This window comes from Schistocerca piceifrons, chromosome 5 (genome assembly GCF_021461385.2).
Source record: "Schistocerca piceifrons isolate TAMUIC-IGC-003096 chromosome 5, iqSchPice1.1, whole genome shotgun sequence".
NCBI classification, from domain to species: Eukaryota; Metazoa; Arthropoda; class Insecta; order Orthoptera; family Acrididae; genus Schistocerca; species Schistocerca piceifrons.
The window spans coordinates 74,274,454-74,294,320 of NC_060142.1; the positions used below are offsets into that span (position 1 = coordinate 74,274,454).

The 19,867-nt window shown below is 43.2% G+C and overlaps 1 protein-coding gene across 1 annotated transcript in view; it reads right to left on the reverse strand.

The window, feature by feature from the left end:
• Positions 1-15,080: 15,080 nt before the first annotated feature.
• The window catches only part of LOC124798276 (UDP-glycosyltransferase UGT5-like), a 129,694-nt gene continuing 124,907 nt past the window's right edge, over positions 15,081-19,867 (reverse strand). Inside the window, exon 6 of the mRNA XM_047261597.1 lies at positions 15,081-15,544. Within this exon, the coding sequence (XP_047117553.1) occupies positions 15,256-15,544 (289 nt within the window). The 3' untranslated portion in view covers positions 15,081-15,255. The remainder of the gene's footprint in view (positions 15,545-19,867) is intronic.

The window sequence follows — 19,867 nt, forward strand, 5'->3', positions numbered from 1 at the left end:
TAACCGTGGAGCCGCACAAAATATTATGTCCTTCTAAGTCAACGAATGACATCAGAGTATGCTGATGCCTACTGGCTGTGACAAGAGGGCGGTGTTAATTCCTTTATTTTGCTTTCTCTTGTCTTAAAAAATTGATTCATATACTCTGAGTGCAGTAAATTAAATATTGTCTGTGCTCGAGTGCAAATGGTTCCATAAAGGGTCCAGGTCAGCGCAATCCACGTTCATTTTCCGAGATGACAAATAGCTAGGGAGAATGGATTGGACATGGAGTGCATCAGGAGGAAAAACATCAGGCACGCATCTGATCTGGAATGTGGAGGATTCAGGCGAGAGCAATACATATTTATTTTGAGGGATGACTAACGAACTTCCTCAATGAGTCCTGTTTTCCCACAGGCTGAGCATTTGGCTTGGCAACTGTAGATGTTAATGCTTCAAGAAACAATTACTACAGGAAGAGAGCTGTTGATGGCGTCACCTGTCCATTGTGCTTTTGCCTGCTGCGAGTGTTTCAGACTGGGGCTAGATCCAATGAGTCGGGTGGGTGGTAACCATCTGAGAGTGGCGCTGCAAGGCTGCCGGGCATCTAATATTGTTGAAAGGCCCTAAGGATGGGAAGACATGTATCCAGGGAAGGGTTCTTAAGCTTAAGGAGATCATTATAGAGTCCTCCATCAGGTGAGTCGACAAGAATCATGTCCCAAAATGAGGATGGCCGCTGAACATTCACCTCTGTTCACGTAATAAATTACCTCAGGCATAATTTCATTCCTAAGATTTTTCGCTTCTTTCGTAACATGTCGTGAGACAGTTGTCGGCTGATGCATAATAGTGCTTTCGGACAGTTTTCTAGAAGTGGCTGCAGTGTCAACTAATGTTTGAGCCAGATTCACAAATCCTTCACCTCCAATAGCTTCACATGATCTGAGGTCTCGTGCACACATGGACATATATTTGTCAGTAATCTTGTTTTGAACAGATTTGGAAAGACGTTTCTGGTCAACGCTTGTCACTTGATTGTTAGACACACACGAATGGCATGAAATATGCGAAGTGTCACATGTTACTTTAGCGTGCACATAAAATTCATTTCATTCCACACAACATACATAATTAACGTTGTTACCATCGCCATCTACTATAGGCTCAAATACTGAGGAAATTCATCTCTTGAGATTTGGATCAGGCTCGATGGTTCAAATGGCTCTGAGCACTATGGGACTTAACATTTGAGGTCATCAGTCCCCTATACTCAGAATTACTTAAACCTAACTAACCTAATGACATCACACACAGCCATGCCGAAGGCACGATTCGAACCTGCGACCGTAGCAGCAGTGCGGTTCTGAACTGAAGCGCCTAGAACCGCTCGGCCACAACGGCCGGGCAGGCTCGATGGTTCTGTACTCACCAGCCATTAGTTTTTGCTTTATTTCCCGTTTTCTGTGCATACTTTCCTTTTTTTCGAAGCACTTGTTGAAAGGTCTCTGCTGGATTCCTTTCATGTTAATTTCTTAAATCTGTTGTCATTTACGGCATAAATTCATCTTCTAAATTTACTGTGGCGTTTCTGACTATCTGGGAGGAGACTGAGAAGTGGAACGTGTTACTTTTACACATAAACAAGAACGATCTGTCACACTACTACACTTTAAAACACAGTTTGTGTGTAATTCATGTCACACAGTCTCATTAGAATCTACATCCGCTTTCTTTTATATACTGTATATGATAAGATACTGTCATCCCCCTTCCCTTCTGTGTGAGAGGATGAATGAGCAAATGTATTTCTAGTTGCATGCTTGAGGGTAGCAGACAAGCCTGTCTGCTAGAGAACAGTAGGACCAACGCCGGAACAGGTAGCTACGCTTTCTAAAAGCAGAGAGGTTTCTATGCTTAGTATGGTCCTGTCCGTCCTTTGTCATGTTGGTATAGGAAGCTGCCCCTCTGGCCACTTCCGTTTTGTATTTGTGAGCCACCCTCAGGAAGGGACCATGGCAGTCTGTCCACGGCGAGCATCTGAAGTGGTAAGATCTCCAGCTAAGCGCGTGTCTGCTAAGTCTGTAGGACAATGGATTTCTTAAGTTCAGCCTAACTGAAAATTTAATCACCTTTATTTCAGGTTTAGCTCTAAAATATCTAATGTTATCTTAAATTGCAACGCAGTGTAATTCGAGTGTGAAGTTCAGAATATATTCCGGTAGTTGCTTTGGCACTACTTTGTGAGTAAAGTGGAACCACGTGTTGATCAGTAACTCTAACTAGCATCATCGATCTTCAATGCGAATGTGCGTGAGATTATAACATCTCGTCTTGACAGTATTTTTCAATATGGCAACTTTTCTTTATGTTCAACCCACATGGGATGTACTTTGTGAGACCAGTACCACGTGCTTATACAATTGTTTGACTCATCAGGTTAATAACAAGACGATAGTAACCACTTTGAGGTTTTTCTTTTGTAAATTGCTTTTCGACCTAATTTGTTTTAATTATCAAAATTATTGTGGAGTTACACTCTTTGTGTAAACCAAGTTGACCACGTGAAGCATGTGGTGTAATCATCAAAGTAGCCCTCAGCTATTCTCCTCGGGAAGACACAGAGAGTTAGTATGAATTTAGTATACCAGTGTGTGGTAATTACATGACGGACAGGATTGCGCTACGAACGTAAATTCTTTGGTAGACAATTGAATCGGCTGGTTGTGGTTAATTTCCTCTTGCATATGTTTCAATGTTCTTCGTGTGTCATTTTATGAATGCAGTGTTGTATGCAGTTCCCAATCTTGGCTCCATATTTGATGTGTTCCGTAAGATTACAAACTCACATTTTCACAATCCTAAATAGGGCACCAGTTTAGTTATGAATCAAGTTTAATATGCTGAAATTTCAATGAACAATGTTAAAATAAATTTCCAAAAATAAACTGATTTATTTCTTTTTATTTAAATTCTCTTTTATATATATATATATATATATATATATATATATATCACCAGTTGTCGTATGACTATTAAAAGATTATCATTAATGTTAGTCTGGTTGGGAATTTGGTAAGCTAGACTGGATACCTGGTGAAACAGTTGCTCAGTAATGCAAGGTTAACTTCCGCAGACAGCTCACAGCTTTTAACCCACTTTTATGGTCGTGAATAGCAGCACCGCTTACACCACAAATTAAACCAACAACGTTACATTGTAATTTCCACACTCATCTCCTGTAGAAAGAAAAACATGAAACTCTGTTAACGTAAGGTCAGTATTACACCATCACTTGTGTTCGACATATAATAAGACAAAGTGTATTTGCAAAACACGAAGTACACGATTTGCTACAATTTTTTAACGGTTCCCGCCTGATTTATTTATCCTCATCGCAATACGATTGCTCTTTAAAGGACCTCGAAGTAGAGGAAAAGAGTACTCGTTGCTTTTGATTCTCCCCTCCTATTTTCCCTTTGTACCTACTTCTGTGTCCAGTTAGATACCCATAATACAGGTTCCCATAACTTCCACTGACACCAACTGCTCACAAGATAACTAAACTAACTCTCAACACCCATCTCATAGATTAAATAACAGTGTAGCTAATAAGTTAGTGGTCTTGCAAGGTTAAGATGTTTAAAATTAGGATTTAAACAGTGACAAATATGTTATAACATGACTGAAGAGGCTGTGAAGTGCCTTGGTCTTGAATATCGTTTCCACTGCCTCCTGTACGCACTTTTCAATGGGTTCCGCAATGCCCATGGCGTCAGATTATATGGTGGCTGAGGACAGGTCGAGGTCAGATCGAAGTCAGGAGGCTGTCCGACCACCACCTCAGGCGTGGGCGATTAGCAGCTTGATGAGTTGATTCCTGTTTACTGTTTGTACAGTAAAATACAATGGGCGGAGTACTAGTGGGTGTTTCTGCACAAGGTTAGTGCCCATTATGTGCTGACCAGTGCGTGGCTCACAGCCACAGTGATGGCACCACCTCAAGTATCGCCGTGAAGCCTTCCTCCCCATGCTGTCAGCATGCGGTGCCATCTGCGCTGTCCTAGACGGTTAGCAAATTTGGAAGAGAATGACCAGGGAACACACAATCCTGCTGTAGACTGCACACAGGAATGGAAATCGCCAGCAACAGAGTCTGCCCTCAGGAAGAGGAGCTGGGCAGCCAAAATGGCTCACCCCTAGTGATGCCAGAAGAGCAGCTGCACATCTCTGGATGGGAACCAGAGACCCTAAGAGTGGAAGGTGGCAGAAGTTGTATTGTGGTGGAGCCCTCCAGCGGACGACTGGTCAAAGGTGCTTGTACTCTTCTCCTTGATCTCCACATGGATGACAGTGCTGCAGCGAACAGGGTCTAAGCCACAGGATGGACTTCATGCTCGATGGAAGCTCATAGACGTAGTTGATAGAAGGGAAGACAGGGATAGTGGGGGTCGCTCATGAAATATCGATATTGTTCTCGGAGATAAAAAGATGTTTTGATGATAGCACTCCATTTTCATAAAGAATGATCTATTTGTTAAACTGGATTTAAAAACTTCTCCTCTTGTTTATTGTACCAGCAACAAAAAATTTTACACATATGCACTCTACACCAGCACGAGCCTCATCTTGGTATAATAGTAAAGTTCAACAGTTACACCCTTTTAAGACCACATTAAATTACATCATTTATTTAAAAGTCATTAAAATACCTGATTTGTTTATAATAGTGTGCTACAACCTCATTGTTAGCAACATATCAACTTATGTAATGTATTGTGACGAAATAGGCTCCAGTATCACATCAGGACATGGTCTCACACCTAGAAGGATTTCATTGCCATTAATGCCCACAAACTTAAATGTAATTTATTTATTTCTTATCACACAGGTCACATTTGTAGTCATCAAGCACTGTACCAACAGTCCCATGCTAGATGGGCGCATATTCCACGGAACATGCACTGAAATCGTCACCATCAAATTCACCTTGCTTGACACACTATTTCCCTTGCGTTGGAGTCGACAGAATCTGAGTCATACTGTTTCGTTGAGGTTAGTTCCTATATCATCACTTTTCAGTTTTCATTTTAGTTTAAATTATTTTACGCCAATTTTCTTTCTCCCACTTACCTTCTTGCTTTTCATTCCTTTTTTTCTTCTGTTTTTTTTATTTTTTATTTCAAGTTTTCCCCTCACTGGTGTAGACAAAATACGTCAAAATGATGGTTAGGTCTTCATGCTTTTGGAGTTACTTTACCTGCCCAATCCATGTAACCAGGAAATGGTGAAACGAAGTTCTGCTGGCATTGCAAAACAGTTGCTAACAGCCGGGTTATTCTTTTCAAACTCCAATTGAGACTGGAGACTAGGTGAAGTGATGTGGTCAAGATTTAGGTCAGTTAACAGTAGTGCCGTACTAAGTCTTGATGAGGTGCCAAAACAACCATCAGTGGCATCTCATATGTGACCGGGAATTTTTCAGGATTATGCTTGTGTTACTATATTTGTTACTGGTTGGTTCGATGAACATATGAGTATGAAAGAAATGCTCCGTGAACTCGAATGGAAATCCTTGCAGGGGTGAATATTTTCTTTCCGCGAAATGACACTGATAAAGGTCAGAGAACCTGCATTTGCAACACACTGCAGAACGATCCTCTTGCCACCAACAAACATCTCGCATAAGGACTGCAATACAAGAGAAATCAGAACCCCTACAGAAAGTTTTTTTTCCTCGCTGCATCTGCAAATGTAACAGGAAAAGGAATGACTAATAGTGGTGCAAGGTGCCCTCCACTATGCATCCTATGGTGATTTGTGGTGTATGAATGTAGATGTAGAATAATGGTGACTGTTGAACAGGCCTTATATTTCAAGAGAAGGTTATATTCTGTTTGATATACAACATTTTCTGTTTTGATGCTTTCTTTAGTTCCTTATAGGGAATCACTCATTAACAGTTTTCATATCCAGCTGCAGTTGTTCTGAAGTTCACTTAACTTTATCAATTGGTCTAACGTAATTTCTAGGCATGTGAAACAAAGATGTAAAACGCATGTCAAGTAAAGATGATGCCAACTGGAAAGAAACTGACTGCCATTACCTCATGTCAGTTACCTCTGTTACCCCCACAGCTACCGATATGCTATTTCTGATGCCTTCATACAAACTAAGGAAATATTCGGCATTAAAAGCAAATGTAGTACTGGGTAGTGCAGTTACTACAATTTCGTTAACGAAGTTGTCATTTGAGTACCTACCTTGGTGTAAAAACCGTTATTTCTTAGATGAAAATTTTTGAAATGCAGCTTCACTGCTCTAGAGCTGAATAGAGTCTCCCAATATGGGGGTATCATCACCAGTAGTTCCCTCAATGGCCACTAGGTAGTAGCACTTGCTAAAGTGCTCATGCATCGTGTAAGTTCGCCTGTTTCTGATCACCATTATCTGACTAACGTCATTAACTCAATCTATTATACACTATGTGATCAAAAGCATCTGGACACCCCAAAAAATACGTTTTTCATATTAGCTGCATTGTGCTACCATCTACTGACAGGTACTCCTATATCAGCGACCTCAGTAATCATTAGACACCGTGAGAGAGCAGAATGGGGCGCTTCGCGGAACTCACGGACTTCGAACGTGTGCAGGTGATTTGGTGTCACTTGTGTCATACATCTGTACGCGAGATTTCCACACTCCTAAACATCCCTAGGTCCGCTGTTTCCGATGTGATACTGAAGTGGAAACGTGAAGGGACACGTACAGCACAACAGCACAGGCCGACCTCGCCTGTTGACTGACGGAGACCGCCGACAGTTGAAGAGGATCATAATGTGTAATAGGCACACATCTATCCAGACCATCACACAGGAATTCCAAACTGCACCAGGATCTACTGCAAGTACTGTGATAGTTAGGCGGGATGTGAGAAAACTTGGATTTCATGATCGAGCGGCTGCTCATAAGCCACAGATCACGCTGGTAAATGCAAAATAGCACCTCGTTTGGTGTAAGGAGCGTAAACATTGGACGTAGAACAGTGGAAAAACGTTGTGTGGAGTGACGAATCACGGTACACAATGTGGCGATCCGACAGCAGGGTGTGGGTATGGCGAATGCCCAGTGAACGTCATCTGCCAGCACATGTAGTGACAACGGTGGTGGTAGGGTGTTGTCGTGTTTTTCATGGAGGGGGCTTGCACCCCTTGTTCTTTTGCGTGGCACTATCACAGCACAGGCCTACATTGACGTTTTAAGCACCCTCTTGCTTCCCACTGTTGAAGAGCAATTTGGGGATGGCGACTGCATCTTTCTACACGATCGAGCACCAGTTCATAACGCACGGCCTGGGGCGGAGTGGTTACATGACAATAACATCCCTGTAATGGACTTGCCTGCACAGAGACCTGACCTGAATCCTACTTGGGATGTTCTGGAATACCGACTTCGTGCCAGGCCTCACCAACCGACATCGATACCTCTCCTCAGTGCAGCACTCCATGAGTGATGGGCTGCCATTCCCCAAGAATCCTTCCAGCACCTGATTGAACGTATGCCTACGACACTAGAAAATATCATCATGGTTAAGGATGGGCCAACATCATACTGAATTCCAGCATTACCGATGGAGGGCTACACGAACTTGTAAGCCATTTTCAGCCAGGTGTCCGGATACTTTTGATCACACAGTGTAAGTCTGCAGGGGATAGAACTTCTGACAGAATGTGAACTAAGTGGATTGATGAGAACCATAAAAAGAGTACTGTAAGTGAGGTGCTTAGGGTCCAAACTGATTACTTTGTCTTTTATTTACACAAGCATCTTGGTAAATACTGCAGCAACTTAAACAACTGTTGTAATTGACGGTCAGTAGTCCCAACGCATGTATTACAACTGTGGGTAACATGTTTTACACACTTTCTCAAATATCCCTCCTGTTCTCTATTCTGTAATGAGACAAGCAGCTAGAGCCCTGTCACACTGTTCAATTTTCGTTTCTATTGGGATTCCTTTCTAGCATTTGTAGACTTAGAGAAAGCTTTTGACAATGTTGACTGGAATACTCTCTTTCACATTCTAAAGGTGGCAGGGGTAAAATACAGGGAGCGAAAGGCTATTTACAATTTGTACAGAAAGCAGATGGCAGTTATAAGAGTCGAGGGACATGAAAGGGAAGCAGTGGTTGGGAAGGGAGTAAGACAGGGTTGTAGCCTCTCCCCGATGTTATTCAATCTGTATATTAAGCAAGCAGTAAAGGAAACAAAAGAAAAATTCGAAGTAGGTATTACAATCCATGGAGAAGAAATAAAAACTTTGAGGTTCGCCGATGACATTGTAATTCTGTCAGAGACAGCAAAGGACTTGGAAGAGCAGTTGAACGGAATGGACAGTGTCTTGAAAGGAGGATATAAGATGAACATCAACAAAAGCAAAACGAGGATAATGGAATGTAGTCAAATTAAATCGGGTGATGCTGAGGGAATTTGATTAGGAAATGAGACACTTAAAGTAGTAAAGGAGTTTTGCTATTTAGGGAGTAAAATAACTGATGATGGTCGAAGTAGAGAGGATATAAAATGTAGACTGGCAATGGCAAGGAAATCGTTTCTGAAGAAGAGAAATTTGTTAACATCGAGTATAGATTTAAGTGTCAGGAAGTCGTTTCTGAAAGTATTCGTATGGAGTGTAGCCATGTATGGAAGTGAAACATGGACGATAAATAGTTTGGACAAGAAGAGAATAGAAGCTTTCGAAATGTGGTGCTACAGAAGAATGCTGAAGATAAGGTGGGTAGATCACATAACTAATGAGGAGGTATTGAATAGGATTGGGGAGAAGAGACGTTTGTGGCACAACTTGACTAGAAGAAGGGATCGGTTGGTAGGACATGTTTTGAGGCATCAAGGGATCACAAATTTAGCATTGGAGGGCAGCGTGGAGGGTAAAAATCGTAGAGGGAGACCAAGAGATGAATACACTAAGCAGATTCAGAAGGATGTAGGTTGCAGTAGGTACTGGGAGATGAAGAAGCTTGCACAGGATAGAGTAGCATGGAGAGCTGCATCAAACCAGTCTCAGGACTGAAGACCACAACAACAACAACAACAACAACAACATTGGGATTTCACACAACAATGACTCCATGTAGGAAATAAATCCGTCATGTACATACAGTTCGTTATATAGAGGATGTCCCATTTATCTTGCACACCCGAAGTAACTTTTTCTCCAGAGCGAAATAAGAAAAAGTAGCAATACGTCTTTTTCAAGCAGCACACTGTATTTGTTTATTCGGTAATCTACTTCCTCTCTTCAAGACCTGTTCAAACTCGTATCATAGGGTATCTTTCACGTAAACATGAAATTGATGGTAAACAAACGGATAGACAAGGACAATTCTGACTGGTGTTTTAGTCAACCATCTTCAGTTTAAGAGTAGTGTGAATACAATGCAAACGAACGGAGAGGAGGTAGAAATGCTACTCATGTTCTTCCCTTTTTATCCCTACAATGGATTACAGTACCAGAAAACGGTATTACAGATCCTTTTTCTGTTTCATGTTAAAATGAATGTTGTGTTTATGTGCACATATGGTATGTTTTTGAACAGTTCTTAAGGAGAGGAAGTGGATTGCTGATTAACAATGTAGGTTGCTATATAAAACAGACATACTGCTGTTCATATCTTCACAATGAACAAAGCTAGAAGAAATGGTGGTTAATGTGTCCTGGTAGCCAAACAACATTTACTTGTGTTTTTGGATAGGGTCCGCCTTTAGAAAAACACAATTTTGTTTTTTAACACAAACATGTTTCACTGCAGTTCAATGGGCTTTTATTTTATGGCTGTTAAAGATAAAGAATGTTCTTTACTGTTTGTTTACAGTTTGTATACTGTTTGTATACAATAACGAACATTCTTTACCTTAAACAGCCATAAACTAAAAGCCCACTGAAGATGTTGCAACTGCAGTGAAACCTGTTTGGATCAACAAACAAAATTGTGTTTTGCTAAAGGCGGACTCTATCCAAAAACATATGTATTGTTAAGGCAAACACGTGAAAAAAGAACTTGAACCCCAAGATGAACTTTTACTTGACACCGTGGTCAAAGTAAATGTTGCATATTGCCGAAACTCTAGTATTGAACATTGTGATGCAGAAATACGTTACGATACCAATACATTTTTTTTTTTTTTTTTTTTTGTAACGTAATTCTTTCACTGTAAGGGAGCAGTATGGGCAGTCTATGGCAACTGTGTCACCTGCAAACACTACAGTACTTGTGCTGTGTTTCATTACAATAGTTGTGTTGCTTCAGAATGGTCCGAACAACAATAACATACAATCAGTTTTCGTATAGTCACTGTAATCGTGAATGGAATAGGACAGGTGGAAGTCGCTGTGCGTCAAAGCGAGGTCTCTAGAATCTGTAACATGTTTCTAACGAGAGGGTCAGCTGAAGATTGTCACGGTAGTGGCCACGGGAAAAAAAGGAAAAAAAAAACAGATGTGCGAGAACGGTATCTGCGTACAACAGCAAGCAGAAACATTCAACACACTGCTACACGTGTATGGTGGCAACCCAAACAGCTACAGGAGTGCAGGTGTCAACACAAACTATCCCAAATGGGCTCCATGAGCAGGGATTGCACGTCCGGAACACTTCTCGAGGCTCCTCTTCTAAACAGGGTTTGCAGAGAGGCTTGTATCGCATGTGCACGAAACCGCTCGTTGTGCGCCAGCCTGCTGTGGGACACAAACGCTTTTTTTCTGACGAGACTTCTGTCAGTCTCCATTCTAGCAACACTGCTATTCGTGTGTGGAGGCAATGAGAACAGTGTTTACACCCTAGCTGTATCGTAGACCGCCACCTTTATCGAGGCGGTTGAGTTATGTTTTGGAGTTGAATCAGGTATGGCTGCAGGACACCACTTGTGACTACACATGGGAGGACGACTGGTATGAAGTGTGGGGATGGCATCCTTGCACGCGTTGTGGCTCCATTTGATAAACTTATTGAAGCGAGATTCACGCTGATGGACGGACACTGTCTGCTCCCATCGTTAAAATTTCTGAATACCAACCTAGTGGAGCACAAAATCAGTCGGATGGAATGGGCTCCTTGTTCTCCATATGTCAACTACACTGACAATGAGTGTACCATACTAAAATGTGCCATTTGCAATCGTCCTGTCCCACCAGAGACCTTACAGAACCTCATAGAGTGTGCTGTAGAGGAATGGGACAATATTTCCCAGGCTTATCTGGGCATTTTGGTAAGGAGTATGCCTAACCACATTCAAAAGTGTCACCAATTACGAGGAGGGAAAATTGGATGATAAACAATGTGTCATGGAAAATGAAAGTTAGAAGAAACTCTTGCCTTTGCAGTAGCATCTTTTGTAAGATTTTATTTTTGTTTTTTCTTTTGTTTGTGTTTATCGTCTGGAAATATGTTTATATTCATAATTTTTGTTTTCTTATGACTGCACCTGACTGAACAAAATCAGTTTTGTTGCTTATTATGTCCATGATTGATAAGTAATCAATATGTGACGTTTATCTTGACCACTCTATAGACGGTGTGAACAGCGTTAGACGTTATCATTGTGAAGGATATCAAGAAGTCGCGTACTCGTGTGAGACAGCGTTATCAGCAACTGACAGAATTTGAAAAGGGTCTCACTGTTAGACTCCATTTGGCCCTCTGGTCAAATCGTGCAGTATCCCAGTTTGTCGGGCATTCAGGTATGACAGTAGCCCGATGTTGGACTCCATGCGAACGTGAGGGTAAGGTTCTAGTCTTCCATGGCTGGCCATCATAAGGGAGGGTCGCTGTATTGTGATTCAAGTGCATCATTACCCTTTTGTATCCTGCCTGCCATTCGAGAATAAATAATGGAATCTTCTGTTATGTTTTGGTTTTTTTTATTTGTTTGTGTTTATCAAGTATAACGCTGTGTGGCTAGGGCCTCCCGTCGGGTAGACCGTTCGCCTGGTGCAAGTGTTTCAAGTTGATGCCGCTTCTGAGACTTCCGTGTCGATGGGGATGAAAGGCTGATGATAAGGGCAATTCAACACCCAGTCCCAGAGCGGAGAAAATCTCCGACCCAGCCGGGAATCGAACCCGGACCGTTATGTACGACATTCCGTCGCGCTGACCACTGAGCTACCAGGGACAGACTGTTTATCAAGTGGAAATGTATTTATCTTCTTAATTTTTTTTTGTTACAAATGTACCTAACAGAACAAAATCAGTTTTAGTTCCTATTATGTGCAGTACTGACAATAAGGCGATATGCAACATTTGTTTTGGTCACTGTACGTTTGTTATTTTGCTTCAGGATAAAAAGTTATTTGGGATGGTCGAAGTTTTTCTGTAACGGCATAGAATATCCTATAGGTGCATTAGTTATGTGAAATCAACTAAGAAAATTAAGCTGCATCGTGATAGCAGAATGATACGCCTCTGTGTGGGGTGCAGTCTCTGTAATTTTACACTCATGGTCTTTCCGTGGGATGTACGAAAGAGAAAGCAAGATATTGGTTGTGCTGTATCCTGCCTACTCGTCAAATATGGGGTGCCTAGGAAACCTGCTTTCCTAGATTGCTAGACAACAATTCAAGCAAATCGTATTAATGAATTTTATTACAGAGAATAAATGACAACACTTAACTTTGAAAAATACCAATGTGTCGCAAGCAAAGGGCGACATGCAGTATAAACAATGTCCTTTAGTCTTTAGTATAACGATTCCAATACAAATGAAGTAATACAGTGGACGCTTCTATCCAGGTCTCTGGTCTTGACGCTTGTGTATAACTGGGCCGCGACCAGTCGGGAGTGGCGTTTATGTTCCCTTCGCCTAGAGGCTGCTGCGGTCGCGTTGTCGTCCTAGAGACGGGTTGGTCAGCGTGCTATTGGCTGACGTTTTGTTCACGGCCCCCTCTGCTCTAATATTCCCGCCTTGCGTGCCGGCGCTTGACTTTACGCCAGAACATGTTGACTCTTCAAGAAATGTATGCTCTCAGGATTTCAACAGTGAACCACTCTGACATGCAGAATACCTCTCTTGCAGAGACTTCTGCTGGAGTTGGTTGAGTATCTCTGTGCCACTTCTGTGCTTTCTAAATGAAACTATAACGAAACGCACTAATCTTATTTGGATCTTACAGGGTGGCGCACGACATGTGTTACCAATTGTTTCTTTCACAATTTACGACGCACATTAGATATCCCGCTGGGATCTCTACAACAGTACCAGCAGAGCTTGGAAAATCAAATGAGTTACGAAATGACGTGAAATTCACGATACTGCCGCTAGGAGACTAGTACGCAGCAATGGCTGACAATGGAAGACTGACGACACAGCAACGACCGGCAATTGTGTTACTTTTTCATGAAACGGAAGCCTTGTTGTGACTCAGAGGCGTTTTCGACAACAGTTTAACACACGATGGGTCACTTGCAAGAAGACCATCCACAGGTTGTGCGATAAATTTGTACAGGAAGGAACAGTATTGGAAGCGAAGCGGCCTCGGCCTAAGCCTGTTGGTTCACCGGAGAATATTAAAGCGGTACGAGTTGCTGTACAGAGAAGTCCCGGGAAATCGTGTAGAAAGGCACCAGCGCAACTGGGAATATCCAGACGCTCCGTTCAACGCATTCTTAAAAGTGACCTCCATTTGTACCCATACAAGATGACCTGTGCACAGAAGCTCACTGAAGAACACAAGCAACAGAGACTACTGTTTGCTCAGTGGGCGGAGGATAGGGAAGAAACTCTCAACAACGTTTGGTGTTGAGACGAGGCGCATTTTCATTTAGACGGTGTGGTTAACAAACAAAATGTACGCTTTTGGGCCCCTGAAAACCCACAAGTGCTTCATGAACGACAACATTATGCTCCGAGGATTACAGCGTGGGCAGCAATTTCCAGTCACGGACTTATTGGACCCTTTTTCTTTGAAGAAACTGTGAACAGCGAGCATTATTTGAGCATGCTTCGCAATAGCTTCATTCCACAGCTTCTTGCTACTGCCTTGCCCTTCAACACGCAGTGGTTCATGCAAGATGGAGCAAGGCCACATACAGCAAACACTGTCTTGGAATTTTTACACTAGCATTTCGACATGCGGATCATTCCACTCAGGTTTCCAGGTCGCTTGAATGACGGACAAAATTGGCCCCCCAATAGTCGAGACCTCAATCCATGTGACTTTTGTTCTTTGGGGGTACCTAAAGAAAAAAATTCCCGAAACGTCCACGTGATTTAATGGAGGTCAGAAGACTTATTCTTCAAGCTTGCAGTGAAATTATGGAAGACATGTGCCGTAGGGTAATCACTAACTTCAGTGTTCGTTTGAAGGAAGTTAGGAAACGAAATGGTGGACATATTGAGCATCTGCTGAGTTAGAACAAATCTTCATGGACGGCGCTTCATTGTAGTATCTATTCCTTTCAGATTGTATTGACAATAAAGTTTATATTCAAAAACAAAATGGTAACACATTTCGTGCGCCACCCTGTATATACTTCTATAAGGTCTGTCTGGTACGGTTCCCAGATTGACAATCAGAATTCATGCATTGGCCGAATGGGAGTTTTGTAAGCTACCTCCTTTGTGAGTGCACTACACTTCCTGACAACTCTTCCAATGAATCTCGATTTGGCATCTGCCTTGCCTGAGAGTGATTTTGTGTCATCGTTCCACTTCAAGTTGCTTCTTAAGCAAATTCCCTGATATTTAGTGGATGTGTAATAATTCAATAATAATCCATCTGTGTATGTTTGATACTATCGAGAGAATCGTCAGTCATTGTGTCTATAGGCAGGAAATCTAAGTTGAACACTTGTATAAACAAACATATGTTCCGCCATGCAGTGGTCAAGCATCTGCTATCACAGGATCACAGAACGAAGGTCTTTTATTCTAGCACAAATGAAACATGCTAACATCATAAATGTCCCTTATTTGCAAAAGAGAGAGAGAGAGAGAGAGACTTATAAATTCCTTCTGGAACGTATATAGTGTAGGTTGAATGTGTGAAGCAGCAAAAATTCCACTGATAATGACTGCAACAACTGATGAAAACACTTTTTTAATGTAGTCTGTCGAACTCCTCCAAAATGCCATAAAAAATACTAGCAAATATATATAGTACTTATGTTCTCTGTAAACCCACTATCTGTTGTTATTTGCAATAACAGACCAACTTGGCTCTTTCGACTAGTTACAACTTGCACAGCACTTCGCCAACTCATTTGGTCTTCTTTTTGTTAGCTGGGACCCTCCTCGGCGTGCAGCACCTCAGCAGCGCCCGAGCACCAAAGAAGAGCAGCGCCACAGAGAAGACGACCGCCGCCACCACGAAGGCAGCGACGTCTAGCAGCAGGTACTGGTACCAGGCCAGGTCCAGCGCGGCGGACCCCAGGTGCGGCGCCCCCCGGTGCCTGATGACGTACTCCACCCAGTAGACAGCCTCCTCCATCGGAGGTCGGGGTCGGTCCCGGAACAGCTGCGACAGTTGTTTGGCGCGCTCACGGTACCTAAAAACAAAACATCCATACTGTGTTTGTTTTCCATCGCTATCGTAAGCCACGTATCACCGCCACTTCAGAAATCAGTGCTAAAAGCAGCTTTTGCCAACCGCCTGCTGCATTCTTGCCACTATTTTGATAATACGAGTATTTGATCAGTAGATGCTTCCTCTGTTACGACCAGAAGGACATACAAGGAGTGGAGTAATAAGAACAGGTGTGAGACATGTGCCTCCAAAAGAGTCGCTAAAAGTAAATACGGCCAGTCTCATATTTAAGTGGAAGCGATTTATTTAGCAAAGCACAGTTTGTCTTCTACGGTACTTACAAACTTCAAATAGTAACATATTTACATCTGGCGTTTTTCGTGATCTGTCGAGGTCACTTGACTATGTACATCACGTTAATCTATCAAAAACCTTAGGTTTTATGGAGCAGATAGCTTTACAAACAACAGGTTTAAATAATAATTAATGAAAGAAATGTAAAACGATCTGCTGGATTATTCAAATAATGTTGGAAGCTGAGGAAAGTTTAGTGATGGGGATAAATCACGAAATAAGGCCCATAAGGCGCAATTTTGCATCTACTCCTATTCCCTGTATTCGAGAATGACCTCCTACTTAATATTCATGACGCAGAAAAAATATATAAAATTATTCTTTTCAGTGAAACTTCGAAACAAAACATGTGCTAACTGAAATGATACCACTTTGATACGTCCGAATACCTTCAAAGTAACTACCGAAGGACGTGGTCCATTGGGCCAGCTGGGATGAGCATCGTTCAAATCTGCACTGGGTATTCTCATTAAGTTTTCTGTAAACCTCTTATATATAGTGAAGGTGCAGTTAAAGTATCAGATACTACCTAACTTCTTGAATAGGTACCTACAAGATGATTGTGGGCGAACACCACATTCTATACTTGGTGCCTTACTATTACTTTTTCTGTTATGAGTACTTTCTTTCTAACAAATGAGTTGGAGCTTGTACCAGGCTTCGTCTCAGTATTCTGTAGAACCAGATCCTCCAAATCTGGTGTATGCACGGTCCATCGGCTCCCTGCACGTTCGTCTGTCTGATAGGACCCATGACCACACAGAGGCCTAAAAATGTTGTATGAAGTAGCTATGAGGGTACTTGTTTTGGTATAGTCGTGCTGCCTCTCGACCGTTTCCATCTACTTGGCAGTACGCAAACACCTTCTCGGCTTGTTCCTGATACGAATACCGGACCATTCTGCTGCTTGCAGTATGCTGAGTCAATCCCACAGCCTGCAACACACAAGAAACACATGGCACGTGATCAAAGGAACTGTCATTCGTCAGCATCACCTGTCGAGGGAACGATGCATTTACAGACGGGTGTTCATAGGACATTTTTCCCTCCATTTCCAGCCAGGAATCCGTCATTGCAGTTTGTCGGTCTTATTAATATTCACCGTTTATAAGCATGGAACGATTTTCACTTTTGGAACGCAATAGAGCGGCGATTCTGCATGACACGATCTCGACAAGTCCACAGTAGATTTCTGGAGCTGTGTGGCACCAGACAATTACGTACATGAGCCGTGCGTGGCTCGTGTTCGTGCCGTATCTCATTTGACATCCTGTTTTTCACTGTACTGCCACCTCGTTATGTTAATTTCAATTACTGGTGTCACTGAGTTGCCGCCTTGCCTGCCCGTGAGCGGCAGCAGCGGCGCTTATCGATATAAGCCCTGGCATATTATCTTTGCTGACTGCTATTACTTCTCGGTTGTCATGTGTTCGGAGTGAGTTGGGATCTGTCAGTGAGTTGGGAGGCGCTAGCAGTGCAGTTCGGACATAGCAGTGTCTGACTTGGGGCGCGGCTGCAGTGAGGTCCGGACAGCCATGACTCGTCCGACAGTTGCCGACACATATCACATGAGTGCGGACCACCTTGGTTGGTCGTCGGTCGGTCGTCTCGTCGGACGACGTGTATGTTGGCCGGCGATCGCTTACGAGTTGGCTGCGTGTGCCGACTAGTGATTCGTCCTTGTTATTGCACAATCGCTGCCATTAGTATTGTCTAGCCCTTCGTGCAAGTGTTCGTGAAACTGCGTGTAGCTTGTGATGTCGACTGCTCAGTTATTTTAGTGCTGTCTCCGAGCTGTTGTGTGGCAGTCGGTCGGTTGGTGTGGATCAGGCAGGAAATCTCCGCGTGGCGCAGTGGGCCGGGCTCGCTGGCAGTCTCTACCCAGTGTCGGAGAGTGTGGGAGCTGTTCCGGTTGCTACGAGGTTCGTGGCTCACCGACCCAGGACATCAAAGTTGAGTGGTGATTTAATTACCGAAGCGAGTCTGTTCACTTTGTGCAGTTGGTTTTCATGGTTGGCTGTTGGGGGTATTCCCGTGAGCAACAGCGAGTGTTCGAGTTGGGAAAAGTTTGGCCACCATCCGGTGGACTTTAACTGTATTTCGGTTATTTGAAGTCCAAGTGCACCAACGGAATTTTCCGCTTTGTGGCCGTTAGCGTTTCGGTTACCTGCCCTGGCCGCTGACGTAAAATTCAGGCAGTGTCCTTTCCTCACCGTGTTGTCGCGGTCCGACACGTGTGTGTAGTTTTGACAGCTTATGCATATTTGGTTGTAGGCGGCTACGCCTTTTACGTTTTGGCTTTGGAGTTCCTTGTGTACTGCTCGGGTGGAAAGCAAGTCGTCTTGTCGGTGGGTCCGTTGACTGCCTCTTGGTAGGGCTGCCGGCAGATCGGATGTAGTTGGGCCGACTTCCTGTTTCCCTTAAGCGAACGTTAATATTCCAAGTGCAGATCGACCCCCGGAAACTTCCGTGCGCCGCTGGCTGTACTACCTATTCTTATTGATGTTTGTTTGTGTATTTTAATGGCTCATAGCCGATGGTTTGAATTTGTATGCTTTTAGTTGGGTTTTAAATAATGGGCCTTCTGCCTTTTGAATTGTGTTTTTCAGACATGGGCTTTCAGCCGTCTTAAAATTAAAATTCCTTACTTGTTAAGTCATAGATTGTTTGGGCCTTCAGCCTCATTTGAAATATTATTTAAGAATAAAACCTTGCGCTTTCTGCGTTTTGAAAATTTATTATAGTTGTGTTTTAAATCATGGGCTATCAGCAGTTTTAAAAATTGAAGAGGTTGTCCCCTTAAGCCATATGATTGTGTGACATATTCAGTCGATAGTTAAGCTCGGAAATTTGTGCTGTAATGTTTGGGCTACTAAATAAAGTTATATGTGTTCGAGTGTAACTGGCAGCCGCTCATTTTTGGCTCCTTTCCACAATTCCAACTACCTATTCCGTCCTGTGGATTTAACCAGGCATTTCACTGGGACTGCCGCATACTGGCTAGCCGGAAACTATAAGCACCAGACCAAAGAGCGAATATCGATACACACCGCTGCTGCCACACGGCATAACCGCAATAACCGCGGGAAACCAAACGCAGAGTAACAGTCAAGGTTTAAACCAACGCATAAGCTGGGACCAGCACGGCTCAGTACAGAACACGTTATTCCCGTAAATTATGGCCCGGTGGTTTATTGACGCTGAGATGGCACCCGATAGCATTCCATATGTCTATCATCGGGTTTAGGTCAAGCGAGTTTGGTGGCCAAAACATCAAAGTTAATTCACTGTCATGCTCCTCAAACCATTCTAGCACAAGTCTGACGTCGGCAGTAATGTTCACGTAGTCAACAGCTGTTATGGAGCACTCGGTTACCACCTCAGGTGGCACGGAAGCTCATGTGCCAAGCTGCGCAGGTGAATGTCTCCCACAGCGTAATACTGCCTCCTACTGCTTCCCCGATCTGCGTCCACAGCTGGGTGCATTCACAAACAACAGCCGACCGGGTCTACCAATAAACGTAATTCATCGGATCAAGTGAGAAGTTGAAATTTAATCGAGGTCCAAACAAGACGGTTACGTGCTTACTGCAGTCATTGCTGCGTTGCCGTCAGGTTAACAAGGGAACAGCTAATGGTCGTTGCACCATCGTTGTACTCTGCCATCAGATCTGCCACAGTTTGGCGTCTACTCCACGTTCTGTGACGAGGCGTCGACGTCCAACACCATGTCACCTGCCCATAGTTTCATCCTTCTTCAACCAGATTGGCGTAAATGCTCAAACAGCCGAGTGGCTTCGCCGTGTCCAAGATGTCCGCGGCCAGGTGTCGGGCAGCAAGAATCTGCCCTCTGGCAGAATCGTCTATGTCATGGATCTCTCCATTTGCGGCCTGGGTGACTCTCCAGTCGTCTCCGCTCCGCTTGTACACGGTGATTCAGCTGACCGTACCGACGCCGTTTTATGCAACCCGCAGTGTTATATCTGGCCTT